This window comes from Myzus persicae, unplaced genomic scaffold (assembly GCF_001856785.1).
Source record: "Myzus persicae strain clone G006 unplaced genomic scaffold, MPER_G0061.0, whole genome shotgun sequence".
NCBI lineage: Eukaryota > Metazoa > Arthropoda > Insecta > Hemiptera > Aphididae > Myzus > Myzus persicae.
The window spans coordinates 309962-334587 of record NW_019102320.1 but is presented as its reverse complement, the minus strand read 5'-3'; the positions used below and the strand labels follow the sequence as shown (position 1 = coordinate 334587).

General features: G+C 34.0%; 1 protein-coding gene across 4 annotated transcripts in view; it reads right to left on the bottom strand.

Annotated features, from left to right (window-relative positions):
• Positions 1-24626, bottom strand: part of LOC111031863 (mushroom body large-type Kenyon cell-specific protein 1) — a 55205-nt gene that overhangs the window by 17424 nt on the left and 13155 nt on the right. The window contains exon 1 of one of the 4 annotated variants that reach the window (XM_022311971.1): positions 19377-19718. The exons of 1 other annotated variant lie outside the window; for it this stretch is intronic. In XM_022311971.1, the coding sequence (XP_022167663.1) occupies positions 19377-19494 (118 nt within the window). In that variant the 5' untranslated portion in view covers positions 19495-19718. Of the gene's footprint in view, positions 1-6107; positions 6334-18075; positions 18567-19376; positions 19719-24626 lie in introns of those variants that run through there. 2 more of the 4 variants (XM_022311972.1, XM_022311973.1) reach the window with 2 other exon arrangements.

Here is a 24626-nt window from a genome sequence, read left to right as displayed (position 1 = left end):
TTATGTATTTATTATATAGGAATTATGTATGTAGGCACTGGGCAGGTACCTACCCGACAACGCGTATATACCGACTTCGGTGACCCCAAATAGAATCGGACGAGACGGCGATTGAAGGTATTGCTCCTCCCCTCCTTTACTCATAACACAACAGTGTTGCGTTTATAGGACACTTATATAATGCTATATATTCACAAACGAAGTAAATAGGAGGTGCCTGCACGTATATAAGGTATATAGGTAATACAATAATATACTGCGACAAGCTGTGACTATAGTATATGTATATATACAGCTGCAGCAGCGTCCGAGGAACCCACAACCGGTGCCTCATTGCGTGAGAAAATGGGGGAAAATATATATGATGTTATCCGCGACGGTCGATCGATGCATTATTATATGCGTATAGGGAAAAAACTGGTTTTTTTTACTCCGTGTGTTCAATTGACAGCCAAGGATTAATGTAAAAGCCAAACGCCGAACACAATCGCCGTTCGTCTAAAAATGCCTAAAACGAACATGGAAAACGCGTAGGTACTTAAAATGTGTTATGCGCTTGTGCGTATATAGATACCTATAATATACTATACATATACGCTATATTATAATAGTACAATCTCGCGATTCAATCGTTTCGTTTCAGACCTTCTGTCCTGACTGCTCTGCGGCTTGTGAAAACTCGTCGATCGACTGCGCGATTACGTGCTGCTGCTGCTACAACGCGTAATATATTATAACGTGCGATAGGACAAGGCGGTCGAATTTAGTGCAGCTATGGATAGGCACGCACATAGATATAACATACTGCAGTACATTCTGTGGGCGGCAAATAAGGTCCAAAATTCTAAAAGACCGGCCTAGGGCTTTGGAGCTAGTGAAAAACGTCGATATTACTCATCAATAGTTATACATCCGTAATGATCTTATAAGGATACAAATATCTTCCTTCCGACGAAAACGACCTTAGTATTCATAACATATACCTAGGTAGATACTGCAGTTTCTATATATATTGTATAAAGTTATAAGTAAGTATATCTCCCCGAGGTATACAAAAAAAATACAAATCAATATAGATTATTAACATGTACTTTTGTGTTCTAAATAGCTTTCCAAATATTTTTTTTTTAAAACATCTTTTACCTTCACATATAGATTGCGCATTGTATGCACCTATGTTTATACAAAACAAACGCAATATTACATTATTAATGTTTTGGTTATAAAACCAAATCGATCTCGTCGCACACCGTTCATAACAATAATAAAAAAATTGTCGACTTTGCATATGGTAGTCGTATTATACAGACTGAATTATTTATAGGTATATACTATTATATAGGATTAAATAATCATTCAAATTCAATAATATGCTGAAACCAATAGAACAAATAAATATTTTCTAAATTAGTTTGTATATAAAATCAGGTACATATTTATAGGTACATAAATATATCAAGCTATTATTCACAATAGTTCCAAATAAACTTTGATTTTGGAAATCGCGTACTTTGAAATTATTTGGTAGGTACATGACATGTTTCAAAACACATTTTAAGTGTCTACTAATACCCAATTAGATAATTATTTTGACAATATTTAAAATTGATTCAGTAAGGAGATTAATTAATCAGTTAATGACCTGCAATATATTCTACTTCAGTAATATGCAATAATACTTAAAAATTCAATTTTTTTATGCCTTTAACAACTATACATACCTACATAATTTTGACGATGTACTTAAATCCAGTAAAATTACACTTTACGCCTTAATATACCAGGAAAATATTATGTTATCATTTTTAATAGATTTTGAAATGAACAAGAAAATAAATTCAAAAACATAATAATGTTGGTGAGATACGTTGAAAACCTACTTGATTTTTTTTCAAATGTTCTTATAACTGCCTATAATAAAGAATAAAGATTTTTTCAAAATTATATTTTAAGTTGAAATACAGTCCAAAAATAAAAGTCGATCAAACGTTTGATGTATTTAGTATTTCAGTAATCTGGTACCTAATCATTTAAGTGCTGTACTGTTTGCACATTATATATATTAAATTGATACAATTTCAATCATTACTATAAATATAATAACATACCGCGGACTGTATTGTTTACAGTATACGTATATGTTCGTAGTATAATACAAGTAACGTTAGCTGCACTTGACTATATAATATGACCATTCCTTCCTATATTGTTAGACGTGCAAATCAAAAGGCAAAGGTATGGTAGTAGCTCTTCGGGGTTTCAAAAAAAAAACTCCAGTATTCGTGGATATTTTTACCATAAGATATACCTATAGAATAATATAAGAGTATAAAAAACACGTGCATTGTCGGCGGTATACATGTAATATGTGCGTGTTATATTATGCTGATGCGGGGAGATCAATTAAATAGTTGTCCTCAATTTTTCGTTTTTACTAGCACGGGCCGGCGCATGGAAAAAAAAATTTATATATATATATGTCTCATCACCCTGCAGACCGTGAAATATGTGCGTGCGTGGTGTGTCGGGACTTGATGTGCCTACACAAAGAGATGAGCAACGTAATCATATATACGTATCATACAATATATAATATTATGTGTATAATATCATTGCGTGGAATCTTTATAATATATACATGTACATAATTGTATATATCTATTGGGATGTATATATTATATTATATTATTAGCTTCGAGCGTGGCGTTGATGATGTGCTTTTGCTGCAGTGTGCTCGGAGATATATACGAATATATACGCGAATGTGATATAGGAACATCTGAGGGTTTGGCGAGACATCAACGAAACTCCCCTGCGCGGCATGGCTGTGTGTTCAACAATATTTGCCGACGACGTAGAAAATTGCGAATTTGCCGCACACAATATAATTATTATATATCGTCGCGAGTATATATAATATATAGTTCAGAGTTCTGTTTAGGACATAATATCGTACATAATGTATAATATTTATATATTGTATGTACACTTACAGTGCCAGTGCAGTACATACATAATATATTATTATAATGTATACATATTATAATATTATACAGGTACATACGAGTTCGAAATCGGTTAGTCATCGGTTTTGTATTTTCGAGTTAATACTTGAAAAATAAAAAAAAGTCTAATGCCCCCGCGTTAAGACTGGTCGTGTATAGGTACATTGAAGCCTTACACGCATCGTCGTCATCTACGCGTATAATATACAAACAATGTTATACACTTTTATAACGCATATTGGCTTTTACTGCTGCACATAATATCATATTAAGTGCATACACACAGTATATACACACGCGCGCACATTGGATAATAGTCCATTTGGTGCTCGCAGACGCGTTCGTATATATATATATATAATACGGCCGCGGGAAATTGGACCGTTTCTCGATTACATGGCGAAACGTTTCGATAATCGTTTCGTCGCGAAACAGAGCAGCCACAGCCACGGCAAGGAAAGGCATGCAGTATTGTGTATACCGTTGGCGATACGATTTTATATTGCGCGGTGTAGGTGGTGCCTATGTGTAATATATATATATATATATGACATGTACGCGCGGGCCCGGGATCGCTGCAAAAATATATATTAAGTGAAGGGGGAGAGAAAAAACAATTTTAGTCACGTAGTTAATTGTGAAAAAAATAAAATATATATACATACAGAGAAAAGGCGAAATTGCTTATCAAGAGGTGATGCAGAGGAGGCCTCTCGTATATACATAATACGTATAGTTTGCGCGCGCGCGCCAGATGAATAGACGACTCGTGGTGTATGTACGTGTGGTTGATGGGTGTGGGGGGGGGGGTTGCGGAGTGTATTATAATAATATATGTGTGGTAGTTTATAAAGCATATATTATTATTATTATTATTATTATTATTATTATTATAGGCGTAGACGATATGTGTGTGTGTGTGTGTGTATATATATAAACTACACAAATCTGCGTCCCAAGTACCTATATATGTTATGTATATGTGTATATACAATGTTTAATTCTGACGAGGTGAGCGTGCGTATATATTATAAAGACGCACCCCTGTTTGGTGGGCGGAGGGGAGCGTGTGGAAAAAAAACTGTTAACATACATACACTATATATACTTAATACTTCTATTTATTAGAATAGAAAACTCGTGCGTGGAGTTTTTATGGCGTCGTCGACGCGTTTTAGTACGACACACACAAATATCGTCGTTTCCTTCGCGATATAACTTCGACCGAATACCGGGTACATAATAAAACAGGCTCGTATGAATACATAATAACGAGAATTTAGCACGGGCAAAATAAATGGAAACAATATTTTATGCAATTGTGTGTGTGCGTACCTTTATACAACGCACGCGAGTTAATATAGTTTTGTTTTGTTTTTTTTTTTTTTGGTATATACTCATTTAACGCGCTCGTTACGGTTTTTAATTAACACCAATACGTGTATATATTACGGAGTGTGTGTGTTATTATAATATTGTAATATTGTATAGAACTAATTAAATATTTTTGTGTTCAACTCAAATATATATATTTTTTAATTCGTTTGCGAAAAGTACCTATACGTAATAATAACGTTGTTGGATTTAATTTTTGACTTAACTTTCGAGATGATATTGTATAATATTTAATAATTGGTATTGCTAGACCCGTGAACTTGAGTGATATAGTAATATATAATTCTAATAAATAATAGTCGTTAAAACTTAAAATAAAATGCGTTATATTATAATCCTACTTATAGGATGATAAATTATGGTGTCAAATCAAACAGTATAATAATTAATCTATTTGATCGAATTTAAAACAAACTGTCAATAAGCGGTCTTTTTAATAAATATTATAAATTATCCACAGTTAATTTTTACTAACGATTTAGATGTATGTGCATTAGAATTAATACAAATAAGAGACAGGTACGGAGTACGAAAATGTAATCCATATATACATACCTATAGGCAGTAGGCATCTTAGGTATACAATTTAACGTTTTCGGTAATTATTCATGTTCTAAGTAATATTATAGGACTACGAGTATACTACTTATACTGTGAATATAATTTAAGTATTTGCTCTTTAAAACAAAGATAAGAATATGTTGTATGTATATTTGAAGCATCCGTCTGAGACATAAAATATCCCACTCTGAAATGTTCATAACAATATCATCAGCCAGAAAAAAAGAAGCGTTATCGCATATGAACAAAATAATTAATTTTTAACGTCATTACTACCATTGAACGCGTGTAAATAATCTAAAAATTTGGCAATGTTTAAAAATTTTTAATTAAAAGTAGGTACTTATATGAACGTGAAAAATAGTGTCAATAAAATTATAATCACTCTTTGTTTTCGGCTTACACATATATTATAATATGCACACAAGTGCGATTCTTTATCTAATAATAGTAATAACCGAACGAAATTATTAGTGTTATTATACATGTAATTTTAATTGATGAGCGTTATTGATATAATATAATGTTATACGAAGCAAATAACACATCATAAATATGTAATAATATATATTAGTATGTTTAATAGGTACCTACTGAGTATGTTATATTATAACATTATGTAAATAAAGAAATAACAAATAAGCATATATTGGTCTAAAATAAATGCACGTAACTGACCATTATTATAATAATATAGACTATAATATAAATAATAGTGCAATAGACAATATAGTGCATCATAATATGATATATTATTGCACAGCGCCACAGTGGTGTTTGTTATCTGGTTACCACCTATACCCACTACCTATAACCTACCTACTACCTATAGTAGCTGCTTCACGAGGGTCACAACGAAACCTTACACAGTTAAATAAACACTGCCGACGAAAGGATTATAATACGTAAAACGTGCTAAGAAATAACATATTATTATTATTTGTTTGACGGGAATCAAGACGCATTATATATATTATGTATTATAATATTAGGTACCTATATTATATTATAATATTATAAATTATAATTTACGAATATAAATTTTAATTCCTTGTCAGAATATTTGAATCTGAATAATAAAATTATTCACACATGCAAATATAACATATATTTATAAATAAGATGTAAATTATTATAAGTACCTACCTATATATACGAATTAAAAGCCAAACCTTAGTCATCTGCATTTCCAAACATAATATTTAAATTGTGGTTCTGAATATACTATTGAACTGACGTGTATTTAAATAGCAGCGTATTGCAAAACTTGAAATTCACTTAAAATAATAATGTACTTATTCGAGTTTAATCGATATACAGAATAATATTATAGTACACCATAGAATATATGCATCATACACCAATATAGTGCATCGTTTTAATTGGTACTGATTTCAGCGCTACTATTGTCGAAATTATAAATATTGACCTTTATATAGGTTACCAGTTACAATAATAATAATAATTATAAATCCGAAAAAATCTACAGGCGAATATACATACATAATATGTATAGTGTATACGGAGATAGTTATATCTCGACAGCTCTTTCGGTTAGCAATAATATTATAATACGTAACCTTCGCCAGTATATATTGTGTTCTTTTGATTAATTTGCACATCGTAAATAAATCACTTTAATGATAAAATAAATTTGTTTGGCGAAAATAGGTTTCTTATCAGTATCGAACCTTACTCATGGCATGCGTACATACATACATACATATTGTATTATATAATAGACCTTTTTAAATGCTTAATTCTATATACAAATAATATTATAGTATTATACGTTATTAGTTATTACAGTCAATATACCCAGGGTAAATAATATTATAATAAGTCCATTTATACAGTTCAGACTGCAAGATGCACGTTAAAAGTAGGTTTAACGTGCAGTATCGTATGCACTCGAACTGCAGTGTATATGAGCGCATACATGTATAGTAATAAATAATAATACGCATATTATAAGGTACCTACATAATAATATTATGTGTTGGGTTTTTTGACGGTGCAGCTAATTGTTGAGTCGAAAAGTTGCATTGTTAATGGTTAATGTGGTCGTTGCTACTGCCGTTGTTATTTTTATTATTACTATTATTATTTGAACAACAATTAATATTATATTATTATTTTAACGGGCAGGATTAGAGTGTGTTGTATAATAATATTAATTGTAACCTCGCGCGTGAAAAATTCCGGCATTATCCTACATACACACGCCTGACGTCATTTCACATGAAACTCGATATTTTATATTACACCCGATGAAATATTCGACGGCGATAAAATAAAAAACCATAATAAAAGCGTCACGACGCAGACACGGTACACGCCGATACACCACACACACACGCACACATAGCGCAAACGCACAATATTATATAAATACATAATCGTATAAACAATACTTAATTTACCGCACTATCTGATCGATTTGTATTATTATAGGTACCTATTCTTTATTGTTGCAGTCGACTGATATCGTACAGGCGCCCAGCCCTGCATTCCCCCCCCCCCCCCCAGTATGGCGAGTGATATAGGTAGTATAGTAGATTTAGTATTTTCAGATGTTTTTGATTATTATAGGTTGCAGACCTTTTGAGAACTCGCCATTTTGCAAAGATGGTGGCCCATTTCAATTATTAATTTTTTTTTCTCAAAGAGCCGGTTGACTTTGAGGCTTGTCGTGAACAGACTATACTGTAGTATACTTACGTCCATAATTGCCGACGGTAGTTATATACTTCAAATATTTAAGAATTTGGGTAAACCTACACTTAAGATCGATATAATTTTATAGCAGAGGTCGTCAATTAATATTTTTGAAGGGCTACATTAGTAAACTGGAAATTGTTCATCAACATTTCTGAGTCAGTAAAATCCGATGAAGAAAAACGATAAATTCTAACACTTAGACGTATAAAGATATCGGTTTTTCTTTTTTTTTTCATTGTCAGCAGGCCGGATTAAATTTGTCGGAATTTGTCAAATTCGTCAATACCATTTGGTGACCCTCGATTTATAGTGTAATAAATAGCTAAGTTGTAATTTGTCGTCGTGGTATCACGCCGTCCGTACCTATATCGTTTTATTTTATGTGCACATATACATTTCGACACAAAACGATTAAAACATATTGTACCATGCACCCGTTATCTGAGTCGGTTTTTGTTATACGATCGTGTTAAAAATTAATTTGGAAGCGATCGCGTATTATAGTATATTATATAGAACTAAAAGTCTGTAACTTCTAACTACGTATCTGTATGGGTCTGATATATACCTATACATGGTATTATTATTATACATGATGCGACGGTAGATATACCTACCGCAAAACAAAAAAAAAAACACATATTAATATTATGGTCGTGCCGGATGTAATCGAGAGATAACATTACAAATTATTATAATAAAGCATCGGTCGATGTACACACCATGTAGACGTATAAATAAGGCATGGGCTGAACGTATATATTATAGTGATAGAGAAGTTTGGGAACAACATTGTTAGAAAAAGATAGCATATACAACTTGGTCCATCTGCAACCATTAATAACTGCGCGGCAGAGTGATAGGGAGAGAGAAGTTTAACAACAAAGATAACAACATTTTTAGAAAAATATGCAGCAACACTGCAGCACTTAGGGTCCTATATCACAATATTATGTCATAGGTGTATAATATGCACGCAGGTTTTGGCTATCTCTTTCCAACAACGTTGCCACTGTATATTATAGACGACCCATGGCAGCTGGGGACTCTCCGTCCGCGTATTATTAAAGTTTCTATGCCGTACACCGCGGAACTCGAAAGCGTTTAGTACAATAATATAAGTAGGTAGGTAGAATAATATGTGTTATATTATCATGTTTATTTTTGTGCAAACGCACCACTACACTCGAAAACGATACACTATTGTTAAAAACATGTACACTGGTTTTTGTTTATTTTTTGGGCGTTCAAATCGTACGCGAATCGCGATAATATTATAATACTTTGATAATAATAATGTACATATAATAATATTATCATTATAATAATATATTATTACATACTAATCGCGGGGCGCCGAGCATAGGCAATATCCGTGTTCAACTTTACGGCCGCAACGGTGATTACTCGACACTAAAATAATTGGCCGTCAGCGTGTGTATAAAAAAAAAAAACAAAAAAAGTTTGTATTCAACAGTGACATAAGGTGCGTGTAACAATAATGATAATGTGTAATAATATATTGTACAATACTATAATTTATATAAGCTGGTAATAATGTATTTTAGTGTGTACCGTTTAAAAAACTCGAATCCGACGATATTTAAAGCGTATATTTGTCGTGCATGCACGCGTACACTGCGGTTTTGTCGCATAATAGCCCAAATGTTTTTTTCAGAATTGAAATCCGATTACACTGTAACTACTTTAATTTGGATTTTTAGAACCGTTTAGGTCTATTTCGCTATAAACTAATTATCGGCAGTATATGGTATAGAGATAGTGACCAATTCTACCACACACACACTCACGCGCATATTACATTGATGTATACATTGTGTGTGTGTGTGTGTGTGTGTGTATATTATTTTACAGTTTAGAACAGAGATTGTGTTTGTCTTGTTAAAATATAGCTTAAATGTATATAAGTATAAATAATAATAATTAGAAAACAATTAAATACTTTTATGCCATTGACATATACTTTTAAGATATAACAACGTTGAAGATTTTGCACAACACGATTTATTAATTTATTAATATGTTAATAATTATGATGGATTAAAAAAATAGACATCATTTTTGTCGATTTCAATAAAAAAAATCCTTATAAGCAATTTTGTATATTCCATTTACAATCAATGTGATTCATAATAATATAATATATTTTATCGTCGTGGGTCGAAAACTCAAAACTCAATTTCCGAATTCTGACAGCTGAAAACTGATTATAGTTTATTCGTTATTAACTTACTGTGGTTTAGGCTAGTATAAATTCTACAAACTGCTAACTGAAATTTCACTTCAGGGTGGGCTGATAAAAAGTATAATGCCCCATTTAACGCCACATTGCCACGAGCCGTTATAATATATATATATAACGCAGTTGAACGAATTTTGCTTATAGTATTTTCCTATACCTATATATAACAACCTATAGGTACTTTAAATAGTATAGTTTTATGCATTTGCGCAGTTAAAATTGTTTCACGGTTGTATTAATATAGTTTATTTTGTAGGGTTAATGACATTATATAATATTGCATATATGTATACACAATATTTAAGAAAAACTAAAAATAACAATATTATTAGGTAGGTATAGGTTATCACTTTTTTGTAGGGTTAACCTATACTGGCTAATGCAAATAATGCAATTTGATGGAAAACATAATTTTCAATGAACACATTATAAAAATAGATAGATGTATTCTTATACAAACTGATTAATAATTTATTACTACTGTTGATGTATTCGTCTAACAAAACGTTAAAAGCTGCTGACATTGAATTAAACAAAAGTTTAGAAGGGTAATAAGTTCCTTTGTGTCTTTCACATGTTCAATTTTATGGTATTAGTATTTAAAATTAAATGTTTATGAAAAATAAAATATTATCTATGTCTTTAGCGATTACTGCATATTAATGTGTTACAGTATCCATTTTTTAAAAATATTAGCCGAGTTCAGTAAAATAAAGTTAAGCATAAGCGATATAATTATAATATGATAGACATAAACTATTAAATGTATTAATAATATCATACCATGACCATAATATTAAATAATTAAATTAGCATTTAGCAGAGTTTAATTGTAAGATAATATATATTGTACGTGAACTAATATTATAAATACTTTTTAACCAAAAATACATCACAACTTTACTAAATTTGAATACAGCTAGTATGAGATTCATATGAGCATATGATACTTCATTGAGCGATAAATTCATATTCAGATCACAATTAACTGCAAGTATAAAATTAAATCGTACAACCTTATCTTTGGGTACACATTTAAAACGTTCAAAGTATATCAAACTTTAAGTATAAAAATAGCGAGATGGATGTGCATGAAATACTATCATAGTTTATTGTGTAACTATTTATGTACTATTCGGGTCAAAACGTAATAAATTTAATGTTTAAGATTTGGAAGTAGTAGAATATTCAAACGAGGACAAAATAATTGTATACATATTTGACTTGTATAATATACAAGACAGTTATTTTGAAAATTATTAAACATTTTTGAAAAAAAAATTATTTTTTAGTGTTTTTTTTAACTTTATTACTATATTTTCACTATTCTGAACAACAAGAATCATTTTTAATTTCACCCTCCGAAGCAGAGTATGAAAACAAGTTAGAATGTAAAAAATATGATTCTTTTCAAACATTTTATTTGGAAATAACTTGAAATGTTATGTAAAAATACATTTTAAGAAACATAATTCTTATCGAGATAATCAGTGTTATAACTTATAACTGTTTAATTAATTACCCAGTGACCAGTATATAATACATTATAGTACAATATTATATTCTACACAGTATGCGCACAACAATATTCAACAACTATGATTTGTAAGCACATTACAATATTCATATACTATTACTATACATAATATAATATACACGCCTTAAACGCATATAATTACAAATATTATTGCAAATTATTGTGTAAATGAAAAAAAAAACGAGTATACTGCAGTACTTAACTTTAAACCAGTGGTTCTCAACGGGGGCAATATCGCCCCCCTGTGGGCGGTAAAATGTCACCGAGGGGCAATGAACTAGTTTTGGGTGGTAGGGGGGCGGTGAACTAATTTTGTGTGGTAGATTACCATAATACTAGAACTATAAATAAAAAATATATCAAATATAAAAAATAAATAAAAACATGAGTTATTAGATAATTTCAATTTTTTCTTTTAAATTTTCCAAATACCCTTAACCTAACCTTTATTATAGAATTCTCACATTGTAGGGGCCGTTAAAAAATTTTTTGACACTCAAGGGGGCGGTAACTTAAAAAAGGTTGAGAAACACTGCTTTAAACGTACCTATTATACATTGGAGCCGCTCATTTCATAGTTTCAAAAACAAAAATTGTACTTATGTAAGTGGATATATAATACGAAATATAATATATAAAATATATAAAATCATAACACACTGTATAGACGTTACGTTTATATTAGAAAAATACACGCTAACGCAAATGTACACACACCCATATTTATTATAATAATATTATACATACTCATATGCCGGACATTCTTCATTCAAATGCGATAAGGTTCATTTTGCCCAGCAAATAACATCATTAAACGATAACAGTATGTTGAACTTTTGTCTGATCGGCGAAACAGCTGCGTGGTATTTTATAATATAAGCGTTTAGCAGTATTTTGTCGTTTTACAATGTCATTGCACTCGAATATTACAATATTTTCGGATTAACAATATAATACCGACGGAGCCGAACACGAATGTATTATTATGAAAAATAATATTGACTATATTATAATACTGCAGAGTACCAGTTACTTTAATATCGTTCATATATATTATTATTGTGTACAGCGTGACACGCGGCTGTTTAATGTTTACTATAATATACGCGATGGCATTTACGGGTAAACCGTAGGTATAATTATTATAGTGCCATGATGTATGAAACGAAAAAAATGATATGATACATTATATTTTATTTAACATGCCGTTATTTCAAATTAAAAACAAATGGCATTGAACCACTGAAAATTTGCACCGATTCGTATTGTTTTCGCTGCGCACGCGTGCACGCAGCATGATATTATTATGTGTGCACGGTTAACCAAATGTGTCGTTCTTGAGTATAAGTCCAGCATTTATTATCTAATAGTTAAAAAAAATATCCTAAAAAAAATGTGGGAAGGCATGTTTGACATAAAAACTATACTGCAGAGCCAAAATATAGTATAACATCCGTTTGCAAAACTATAAATTTAACCGAGCCGACATACCCGAACGAAGGAGTAAAACATTACATAGTTAACTTTTCAAAAATTCACACAAAAATAACCTCATCTTGTAAATTGTATTCGCGCAGAATCGTATTTACTATGCCTACATAATATTATAACATCGATATCATAGAAAAGTATTTTTTTCTTCTAGATGATCGTGTTGATTGGAAATAGATTTAGGACTTTAGGAGTTTCGAAAAGAAGTAGGCGTATACATACAGGTATAGGTATTATACGGCATGTTAGGTCAACGTGTTTTATCGAATAAAAAGATTGTACCTATATGGAGCAACATCATTTAGATAATAATGTAGTATATCGTATATGTACATTGTCACCGGTGTCTAGCAGGTAATAATAAACTTAATCTTAAATAGACATAGAGTGATAGACTCGGCTTTATATATAATAAACACGTACCAATAGGCAATCATATAATATATACTATACTGCAGATACAACTCGAACGAAATTAGAATTGGTACTTCAATTAATTTTCTCGTCTTGAAAAACGAGTTATACCTATATACAGTTAACGTGGAAATAAATCAATAGCGATGTAATTCAGCGCGTTATTTTACTTCACTAAAATGACAATTTTACCATCAATTACATATTATTTATACCTACAAGTAAGTTTACGCCTCACGTGCGGTAAAATTATACATACAGTTGGCAAACATTTTTTTCTAAAACTTATCGAATTTTGAATGTCGTCGATAAAAATAATACACTGTGATACAGTATACACATAGGTACCTACTGTATACATTGCACGCATTGATCGGTTAAACATAATGTATATATATATGACGAATGCGTTATCTTAACGAATCACTGGGAAACAAATCGATTTGTGCAGAGTTTTCACCGATGCTGATGATGCAGCAGACCTATATATATATATGTAGGCATTACGACCGACGATGTGAAAGTCTATAACATCGCGGTCCCTCCGGAGGAGACGCTATATAAACGTCACGAACTTTGAATCGTGCGTAACGAGACGCTATAATAGTATGATAATATTTAGGCCATCGTCATTATTTTATACGAAAAAAGGCCGTAAAGGAAATCGGAGTTCATATTATACACGGTAGTTACACTGTGTGTCCATGTATATTGTGTGTTTACACATGCGGGGTGACAACGATGGCTGCTCGTGACGTTAAACATTTTATATTAATGATAAATGATAATTACAAGCAGTATACGAGATGATTAACGCGTTTATGTGTAATATTATAATATGCCGTTCGAAAAATTCGCAGTGATGCGCACGCAAGTGCCGTGTTTTCTTCGAAGCGTATACATCTGTTTTGTGAAGACTTAATTTTTTTGAAATTTTCGAGCCAGCTGATAATTTAAAAAACAATGAGTCACATTTTCTGGCACAAATCAGCCGGGAAAACGCACTCTATCGTATTATTTTATCCTCACATATTATTACGCGTAAAATATTATATTTTGCGTTCACTCCGGTCTTATATAGACGTATAATATTATTGTATTATTATGGGTATACGCGATGGGTTTCAACACGGTTTTTATTTCGGCAAAGAAACAAAAACGTTTACAAAATAATAATCGAATCCTGAGAAAAACTGTGTGCGTGCATTATGGACGCATACCTACTTTATATTATTATTATTATTATTATTATTATTATTATTATTATATCGTCGGGCGTGAGCGTTTCATTAATCGAACCATTTTGCGATTAATGCGATTGTAAAATATACGATCTACGTAAGAATCCGGCTATACATATATATAGTACAATAATTAATAATATTATATCATGGTGAACTATATGGGTTATGTATATCTATTAAATTATTGTGCCACAGTGGAGAGTGGGCGAACACCGTTTGCATTGATCATTAAAAAAAAAATAATAAAAACACATAAATTAATCTGTGCATCAATCTACACTATTCAAAATGTCAAATCACACCTTAAAGAGGCCAATTTCATGGCAACTTTATTTATTCGAAAATTTAATACACAATGCATTATTAGTGCCTATATATTATGTATACATAATATAAGCATATACTCTTAAGTCTTGTTTACATTTCCTTTACGCGGCTACTTTATTGAATTCCTACACATCTCCTCACGTAAATTTGAAGTATAATTGTGATTTTTTTCCCAACTTAAGAATAGTCGTTTAACTGTATTATAAATATATATGTATAGTATAATGTAAAATAAAATGTAAATAATTCAGAGAGTTCAACTAACCACTCTCGAGCTTGTTTGTATTGTTGAAATTAAATTCACTTTCAACTTATAAAACTCAAACATATTTTTATTATATTTTAATCGTTCAGTTACAAATGGAATTTATGTAATAAATATATATAAACTGTATTTATAATGTAGTCACGGAATACCTAGAATATGGTAAAAATTAAAATCATGTCTTTATACTTTATATAGCTGTTATTATAAACTTAAAATGTGTTAGAATAATGTGTTTTATGTTTTTTCACTCGATTTTGTATAATTTCTAATAATGTACAGTTTATTTTTGTCGGATGTGTACATTTATCTACTCTCAATAATCGTATAGCCTTTGGCCTTTAAATGCATTACCAATTACTTTATTAAATACAATAACGGGTTTTCATTAATTTACAGTATACAATTATGTTTTATTAGATACGGTAATAAATCAATATACTTATGCCTATATTATGTGCGTCGTGTGCGCGGTGTTTATTACTTCCTAATGTATATAATATACGAGTATGTATAGCTCTTCGAATTTACCGCAGTTATATAGGCTGACCGAATTAATATTCAAATGCAGTTCGTACTAAACGTTTCACATCAATTTCGTGTATCAAGACAATATGCGTGTCAATGTCACAATGATAGCCAGTTTGCCGCAGTGTATCTATTGTAGTTACCAATAAATAGTGGAAGGTTATTGTTTTATACAATAAAACGCTGGATTTTACTGGTATATAATCATTTTAATATACTCAGCATAACGTGTAATATAATATAATATTAATTTGAACTGAGCGTGGACTTTTTAAGGGGCACAGCATGGGCGGTATAGGTCTGAGGTCACGTCGCCGTCTCGAGTAGGAACCTAATGGTAAAGCTTTTATATTTGGCAAAAGGTTATCAGCGGATTTTCTTGGTTTTTTTCCTACGGGCGAGTTAAATTCTTTATCAATAATATTGATATATACATATAATATTTAAATTATAAGCCGAAAAAAGAAATGGCGTTACTCATTATTACGATAAATTATACACTATACAATATATATATATGAAATGAAGCAGAGGGTGGGGCAATTTGTAAATTATTGTTTTGAACCAAACAGCTATAATATTATAATATATATTAGGACACACAGAGAGAGAGAGAGAGCTCTATATAAAATTATGATATCAAAGCAATCGACAGTTTTATAAACATTTATATTATATACACAGCCTGCAAATCCGTTGATGATTTAATGTGTAGGTATATAAATGTATAAAAAAAACAATTATTTTTAGGTAACACATCAGTACATCACATAATATTAATAATAATGACTATAAAAATATAATGTTAGTCGTTAGGTATATGTTGTATAATAATTTTACCCGACGACGACGACGACGACGACGGGTTGTTGTGGTGGCAGTGTGTGTGTGTGTGTATTTCTACACATGGAATAGTCGATTATGGCGGACAATTTGCGATAACCGTTGAAAAACTGTCGTTTGTTGTCTGTGTGCTATTTTTTTTTTTAAACTATTAATCAGTTTACGCTCGAACGAAAAAAAATAAAACTTGAGAACAAAGCGATAAATACGAGTTTAGTATATTATTATATACTCTATAATCCACAAAATATTAGAGTGAAAAAAAATAATATATATGTCATCGGAAATGTTATAATATGTAACGTCTCCCCGATAGCGGCCACCTCCACTTTATGTGTTTATATACAACAATCACAACTCTATAATCGCGTAGGTACACGTAAAAAATTGCATGACGCAAAACAGGTTTTTTGGAGGGTATTTTGTTCTACCTAGCACATATCCGATTCCAAGTTATCGTGTCTATAATATATATTATATTCCCGCGTCACGTGACATCACGAACACGCCGTATTACTATTATTACACCTATTATACAAAACAGCCGTAGGTATAGGTATATAGTGCAAGAAAAAAAATTTAAGTAGAACCACGGCAGAAGAAAGAAATCGATTGGTCGAACCGTGGATTAGGGTTGTTCCTTTTCTACTGCAGTATTATAAGAAGCACTGTATGCGTATAAGGTTAGTTATATTATGTACAATGAGAGTTTTAAAAATTGCAGCTCACCCGCGGTGGACAAATGAATTATGTAAGGCGAGCGTTTGCCAAACGGTAAAATGCGAATAAATAACAGCCGCGGAGTCGTGAAAAATGATTATTATGGACCGTGCGAAAACGTTTCAAGCGGCAACGTTATATAGAATCCAATTTGGCTAATGACCGGCAAATCACGGGGCCCCCTCGTCCAGCAGCTATACATTTGCATAATTGCTATTGCATACTGGACCCCTAGCGCATTGTAGGTACATATAAACAAACTTTTTTTTTTTTAAACGACCGTTTTTATCCACGTGCGAGCTCTATATCATTATAACATACAATAATAAGAATTGTATAAAATCGACTAACCACTTATTGTGCGCACTTTAATTCTTCGTGTTATAAAATTATCGAGGTGACGAGGTTACACGATTCGCTGTATAACGAAAACAGCACTTTGAATTTAATCGTTTTTAAATAAACAACACACTTGAGACGTTATGCATGTAGATTTGGTAACAAATTCGGTGGTAATTATAATATGATTATTTAATTATTCACACACACACACACATACACACGAATATTTAAATTAATTACACTGTTACTAATTACATATGTTTTTTTTAATTTTACGCTGCTCAGCGAGAAAGAGAGAGAGGAGGTCAGGCGCAATGTCAATAACGCCTAACAAATTCGACCGAATCTAAGGACGATGTTAGACAATGGATGACCTAAAATTGAGACGTCAAACAAATTTATTAAAATAGTAAACGTACCGTGCCTGAACTCTCTGGGCCGCCAAGTGTGAGGCGACGAACAAAAAATTGAGTTTGAGGATAATTCGGTGTCCAAATAATAATCGTTTGCTGGTTGTAGCACGAATACGGTCGTGAAACACGAGTTTAATACATTTATGAAAAAACGAAAATAATTAATTATTTACTTAGAACTAATATATAATTACACGAGCACAAACAAACGCACACTGCCGAGAAATAATAATAACGATAATAATAATAAACAAAAAAATGAATAGTAAATTAAAAAATTGGTAAAAATAAAAATTATTTTCGAAATTAAAAAAGTAAAACAAGTAAAACGGAAATAAAAATATTAAACAGATTGGTAATAAATTTATTTTGAAGTCGTTGCGACCGCCCGTTGGTGCATCCGAGCACAGTGCATCTGAATGCAGGAGGACCGCTCATTTAGGTTGGTCGGGCCGTCGTCCTTGGAGAACACGAAATGTGCAACATGCATTAGGCTGTCGAAAAACTGCATTTCGCCGTCGCCGCCCGGCGCGCACACACGCACACCCGCCCGCCCCCACCCGTCCAAACGAACGCCGCCGTCGGGCCGGAGGAGGGTATCACGAAGACGTCCGATGCACGGCCGGCGCCGAAGACGGCCGAACCACTCTCGCGCAGGGAGCGGTGGGGCACCGGCAGCACCCCCGACCCACCAGTCTTTTTTGTCTCACGCCCCGCCCCGCCGCCGGCCCACGGTGCATTTCCTATAAAACCCCGCCGTCGCCGTTACCACCCCCACCCCGGACACCAACGCCGACGTCGTCGACGCCGCCACCACTACCACTACCACCGCCGTTACCACCGACACCACCACCCCCACCACCATCATCACCACCACCACCATCGTCGTTGTCGACACTACATACACACACAACACGGCTACTACCGCGCCGCTACCTCCTCGACCACATCGCGCGCGCCTACCCTCGGCCTACTAGGATTGACCAGTGTGCGTGCGCGGTTTTTTACGCCTAAAAAAAAAAATGAGAGAAAAAAGAGGGTCCCGGACCGAACAAAATAATCGATTTTCGTTGCCGAAACCTCGTCGTCGTCGTCGTCGAAGATTTATTATTATTATTACTATCGTAGTTGCGGCTAAGAAAAACAAGATAAAAATAAAAATAAAAATACGTTACAACGCGGATCGCGTTGAGGCAGGTCACATACACACATGGTGTACTATATATAATCCTGTATAGGTACAATATTTGTATATTAACGCTCGTCTAGTCGTGGTTTATGCAATAGTGATCGGCTTGCGTACTTACCGATGATGAGCACCATGTTGTGTGACCACCGGCGCAAGTGTTTCCTGACCGCCTGACGGTCGTGCGCCGCGGCCGGGCACGGGCCGCATCCGACGGCCGTGCGGCGCTGCAACTGCATCGTTCGCGCAGCGTAATCGCACCCCGTGTACACGCGTGTATTATTATTAAGGTGCACTGTGCAGTTTTATGCAATCGTCGTCGTCGTCGTCGTCGACGAGCGCGATACACTCTCTCTCGCGCGCGCGTATCAATAATTGGCGGGACGGCGCACGCGGCTCTCTACTCGGCCACACGACGGCGACGACGGTGACGGTGACGACGGTACGCGCGCACGGCGGACGGTCGCATAGTATATTACAACACCGCGCGCCAGTGATCCGGCGTGTGCATGTATATGCATGTGTGCGCGCGCGCGTGTGTGCGTTTGTAAGTTTGATGTGTTCGTTTGTAAGTCTGTGTGTGTGTGTGTGTGTGTGTGTGTTTGAAATCGTATGTGTGTACATGAGTGTGTGTAAATCTGTGCGTGTGTGTGTATTTCGCCGGACGCGTTCTTCGGTAGTGACGTCACGAGTCTGCGGACCGGACGGGCGGGCGGGTGGGCACGTCGTGATGCAACACGTAGTTGCATTCGTTCCCCACCAGTATACATTGCAACCGTACTCATACACATATATATAATATTATGTTGTGTATGTATGTGTGTACGCCGAGTGCACGGGGGCGCCCCCGCCGGCCTCCATCGACTTCCGCTTTTTTCCGTTCCCCTTCTCGTCCGGCCGAATTTTTTTTTTGTTATAATCACTTAGCAACCGAAAAAAAAGGGGAAGATAATCAATACTTCGGGTCTAGCCGGGCCACGCCAAAATACCGTCGTCTCCACGCCGCTGCACGTATATATACCCGACCGCTTTTTTAAAAACTTATTTCACACACGCGCGTACGAGGCCGTTTTTTTATCGACTCGACTTCGGTGACGGCCTATACGGAGCGGCGGCGGTGGCAGAGGCCGCGACGGGAATGGTAGTGAGAGCGGTGGCGGTGGCGGCGGCGGTCTGCGCGATAATGCACTCGAGGGAAAAACGAATACATTGCACAAAACCGAATCCCCAAAACGCGTCGCGTCTTGCGCGCTGTTTCCGACCCGTCACCGCACCCGTTTATATACATTCTTTTTGAGTACTACATGTATAGACATTACCCTACATATACGTTTTTTCAACGAATTCGACACAATATACTTCCCGCATTATCACGTTTACTGCAGTGCAAGCGTACACATTTTATAGACCAAATAATACACAGACCCTATTACACCCAAATAATAAATCTATAATATATAGGTAAATACTTTCCATACACTCGTAACTGGAGCTTATGGGAACTTACAATTATACGCATTAAACAGTTCCGTTTTTCCGAAAATGATAAACATAATATCCAACGTCTTAATGTATTATCATTGAGTATATACATTATACACACAAGACCGTTGCCAGAAAAATATTTAGGGGAGGGTTTTATTATAAATCTGTTATATTATATAATAAAATAATAAAATATAAAAATATTATTTAAATTAAATTAATCTTTATTTGAAAAATAATTAAACCTTATTTAAAAAACAATTTCGGGGGGGGGGGGGGGGAACCCTGCCTACGGCTTTGTATACATATATATTATACAATATGTTATACTCAATGGTATTATTAAAAATAATAAAGGGTCGTTGAATATTATTAAATTAATACTTTATCAGGTTAAAGTACATAAGAAAATATAGAATTAACGCTATATATGTTCACCAACAATGAGATAAAAATGTAACGTTATTATAATATAACAGAGTTCCGTCTTCTGAGGTTCTACTGGACGGCGCAAAATTTTGAATAAGCCTTTTACAGAAAATAAATGTTGTTTTCTCCAGAGGTTTTAGTATTTTACATTCGATTATCGATAGTAATTACTCCAGCCACTGTCATGCCAATTCTTTTTAACTTGCGGGGTAACGACCGAAAATATTTATCACCTATATTATTTTTAAGTATATTCAAAACATTAGAAATATCCTTAAAAATCATAACGTAAAGATATTATAACATCGATAACAATAGACGACAATTCTAAAAGCTTCAGAATAATGTTTTTATTTTCTAATAGGAATAAGAAAAAAATTAAACTAGATATAGGTAAATACATAATATTTTTTTATCAATATATGTTTCATAGGTATATTTAAAATTATACGTAAGAAAATTCGTCCTTTGTACCCTCATATTATGGCGCTTCTGATAGGTTTATGTTCATTCTTGCAAGGCGCATATCTAATGGACCGACCGAATACGAAATGCGATGGGGTGCGTCCCAGACAGACCGCTAACGATTCTCGTTATTTTTTTTTATTTCTTCGGGCCATGCAGTTTTCGCGAATCGGCCGAAAACGGTTTCTCTTGTGAAAAATTTCCATTTTTTTTGTCATCAGCGTGACAACCCTCTTTGTTCGGAAACGCTGTCTCCCCTTTTTTTTCTCGAAATATTATGTATAATATATAATATATAATATAGTGTATACATATTTCGTTCAGACATTGTTCTGAAGGGTCACAGCGGCGGTGGCGGCAGTAGGAGGATGTATTTATATACATATACGTATATTATGTACATACTGCACTTTATGTATTACATAGGCTCGGCGTACATATAATGTATATATACGACGGGGGTTGTGCTCCGCGTGGTTGCCGAATTTAGCTGGGCTTTTCTTTGTCGTCTCGCACTGCATGGGCCCCGCGCACGCACCGCCCGCCGCCGTCCCGTCTGCCGTTGCTGCCGCTGTCTGGTGCCGATAGCAAGCGGCAGCGGCGGCGGCGTTGGCGGCGGCGTAGGCCCACGTCGATAAAATTCCCGGCGAATTTGCATCTTCTCTCTGGCCGACGCCGCCCCAAAACGTTCAGGACGACGGCGGCGGCGGCGGCGGCGGTGAAGCGAGTGCAGCGGCTGTGCATTGCCGGGCGACGGAAGTGCGGGGCTGGTGCAGCGGGCGGCGAAGAACGTGCGCCCGCGGCGGGTGGCGGCGTGGCGTCCGGTGCGTAACCGAAAAAAAAAAATAAAAATAAAATGCCGCCACCGACGAAAATTAAACGGCCGCCGCCACCGCCGCCGCCGCCGCCGCGAAAAAAGAATTTCGTTGATCGATCGCCGCCGCGGCCCGCCTGTACCCTTTCTCACCGTCGTCGCACCCACTCGTCGTCTCGCCGTCACCCAATAATGTACCAAACGCACGCATCGCACGGCGGCGTTATCGGCGCGTCTGGCCTCTTACAAGCGCGGCGGCGGCGGCGAGTGCATGTACAGGGCGAAACAGATGCAGCTGCAGCGATCGCGTTATTTTTAATTCATCTCCGCGCGCGAGCATCAATTTAGGGCGGCGCGTGTGTAACTCGCGCCGCCGTTCGTCTTCTCGCTGCAATACCGCGGTATATATAATAATATTGTTACCGTTTTTAATAACGATGACGAGTGGGCGGTTTGCGCTTTATTATATTCGTTTATTTATATTATGAAACTGTGTTTATCACTAATACTGTAACGACTCGAGTTTGCTAAAGTTGTTATATTTTTTATTATTATTAAACACTGCACATAGTATGTTGAGAGTGATATTGTTTAGGTATATAATATATTTAATTATTTACCGCCGTATCTACTATACATAAACTTGACACTGCAATTATACCAAGTTTACTGACGGTACACTGTTTATGTGTGTCCAAAACATTACGTCAAGTCATTTTACCTCGAATCACTAGAATTTCGGCCACTGAATTTGCGTTTAACCAGCAACTAATATTAGAATAAGAGAAAATTGTTTCCGCCTTGGAAAGAATTTAAACTCAACAATATGTAATGTCACATTACTGTGAACATTATGTGAAATGTATTTAATACGCATGTATATATAAGTATATAAATAGGTATATAAGACGTCACCGCTACATATTCAGTCAGTCATATATTTCTATATTTTACTTAGTGGATACAACCTAAAATATACCAACATTAAAATAATTTTAAAACCAAAATTCTATAATTTTATCAAATAATACATAATTAAATATCAAAATTAATCTTAAAAATCAAACAGAAATTTATTTTTTTAAACATTACAATCCAGTTATCAATATAAATTTAAAAAAATATAAGTTAAAGAAATATTATTTTTATTTAATGTATGATAATTAATATTGCTCTAAAGTCAATGAATAACTTTATACCTAACTGTTAAAGTGTTATCACCTTTAAGTGAATTAGTGATATTTGAGGAATATTCTTTATGGGATTATTTTTTAAGGTCCTCTGGAATCTTGATCAGATAGAGAAATGCAAACAAATAATATATATAGGTACTATTTTTTCGAAAACCAAATTAAAATGATTTGCTTCGCTGCGAAAATGAGTTTTCTAGAAAATATATTTTGAGATCTAAGTTTGATAATTAAAGTTAAATCGATTTTGCAAAAAAAAAAAAGGTACATTATATATTACAATATATAATTTATAGCAGACTGCTGCAGTGAATTATGTTTATAGAGCAATTATTAAGCTTTGTTGAAGGGGTATACATATTATTTTCTAAGAATTTACAAGGAGGTTAAAATATATAAATTGAACATTAAGAACTACGAACATTTTTGTGTCAATGCAAATAATACAATACATACCTATTTTTAAATATATAAATAATACCGTAGGCCATTGTTTAATTTCTTACACATTAACAAAGTTTTGTTTATTTATTAATTCAGCCAGATATGTGTTCATAACATATGTGCAAATCTGGTCTTATAACTTTTGCCTAAACATTACTGCAGAGTGCTGGACGCTGGTAAGTATTCGTATACATTATAACTATACGACACAGAAGACTACAAAAGTTATTTAATATCACGAGAATAATTAATTACTGGGAATTGTTAATATAAAATAGGTTAATAATATGTATACTAGAAATTTTATCTACTCAATGTAGAACCTATCTATAACTTGAAAGCTTCTTGACGGTTGACAGGTCGAAATCCTTTCCATAATACAATTAAAAGGCCTTAACATCTAGGTTGTTTCTTGGAAATAAAACAAAAACAATTTAAATCAAAAATATTATTTTCTGTGGTTAAAACTATACCCATATCTACATATATTCCTATCTGTATAGGGATCAACATTTCCGAAGAAAACTGATAAGACTGGCTTTTT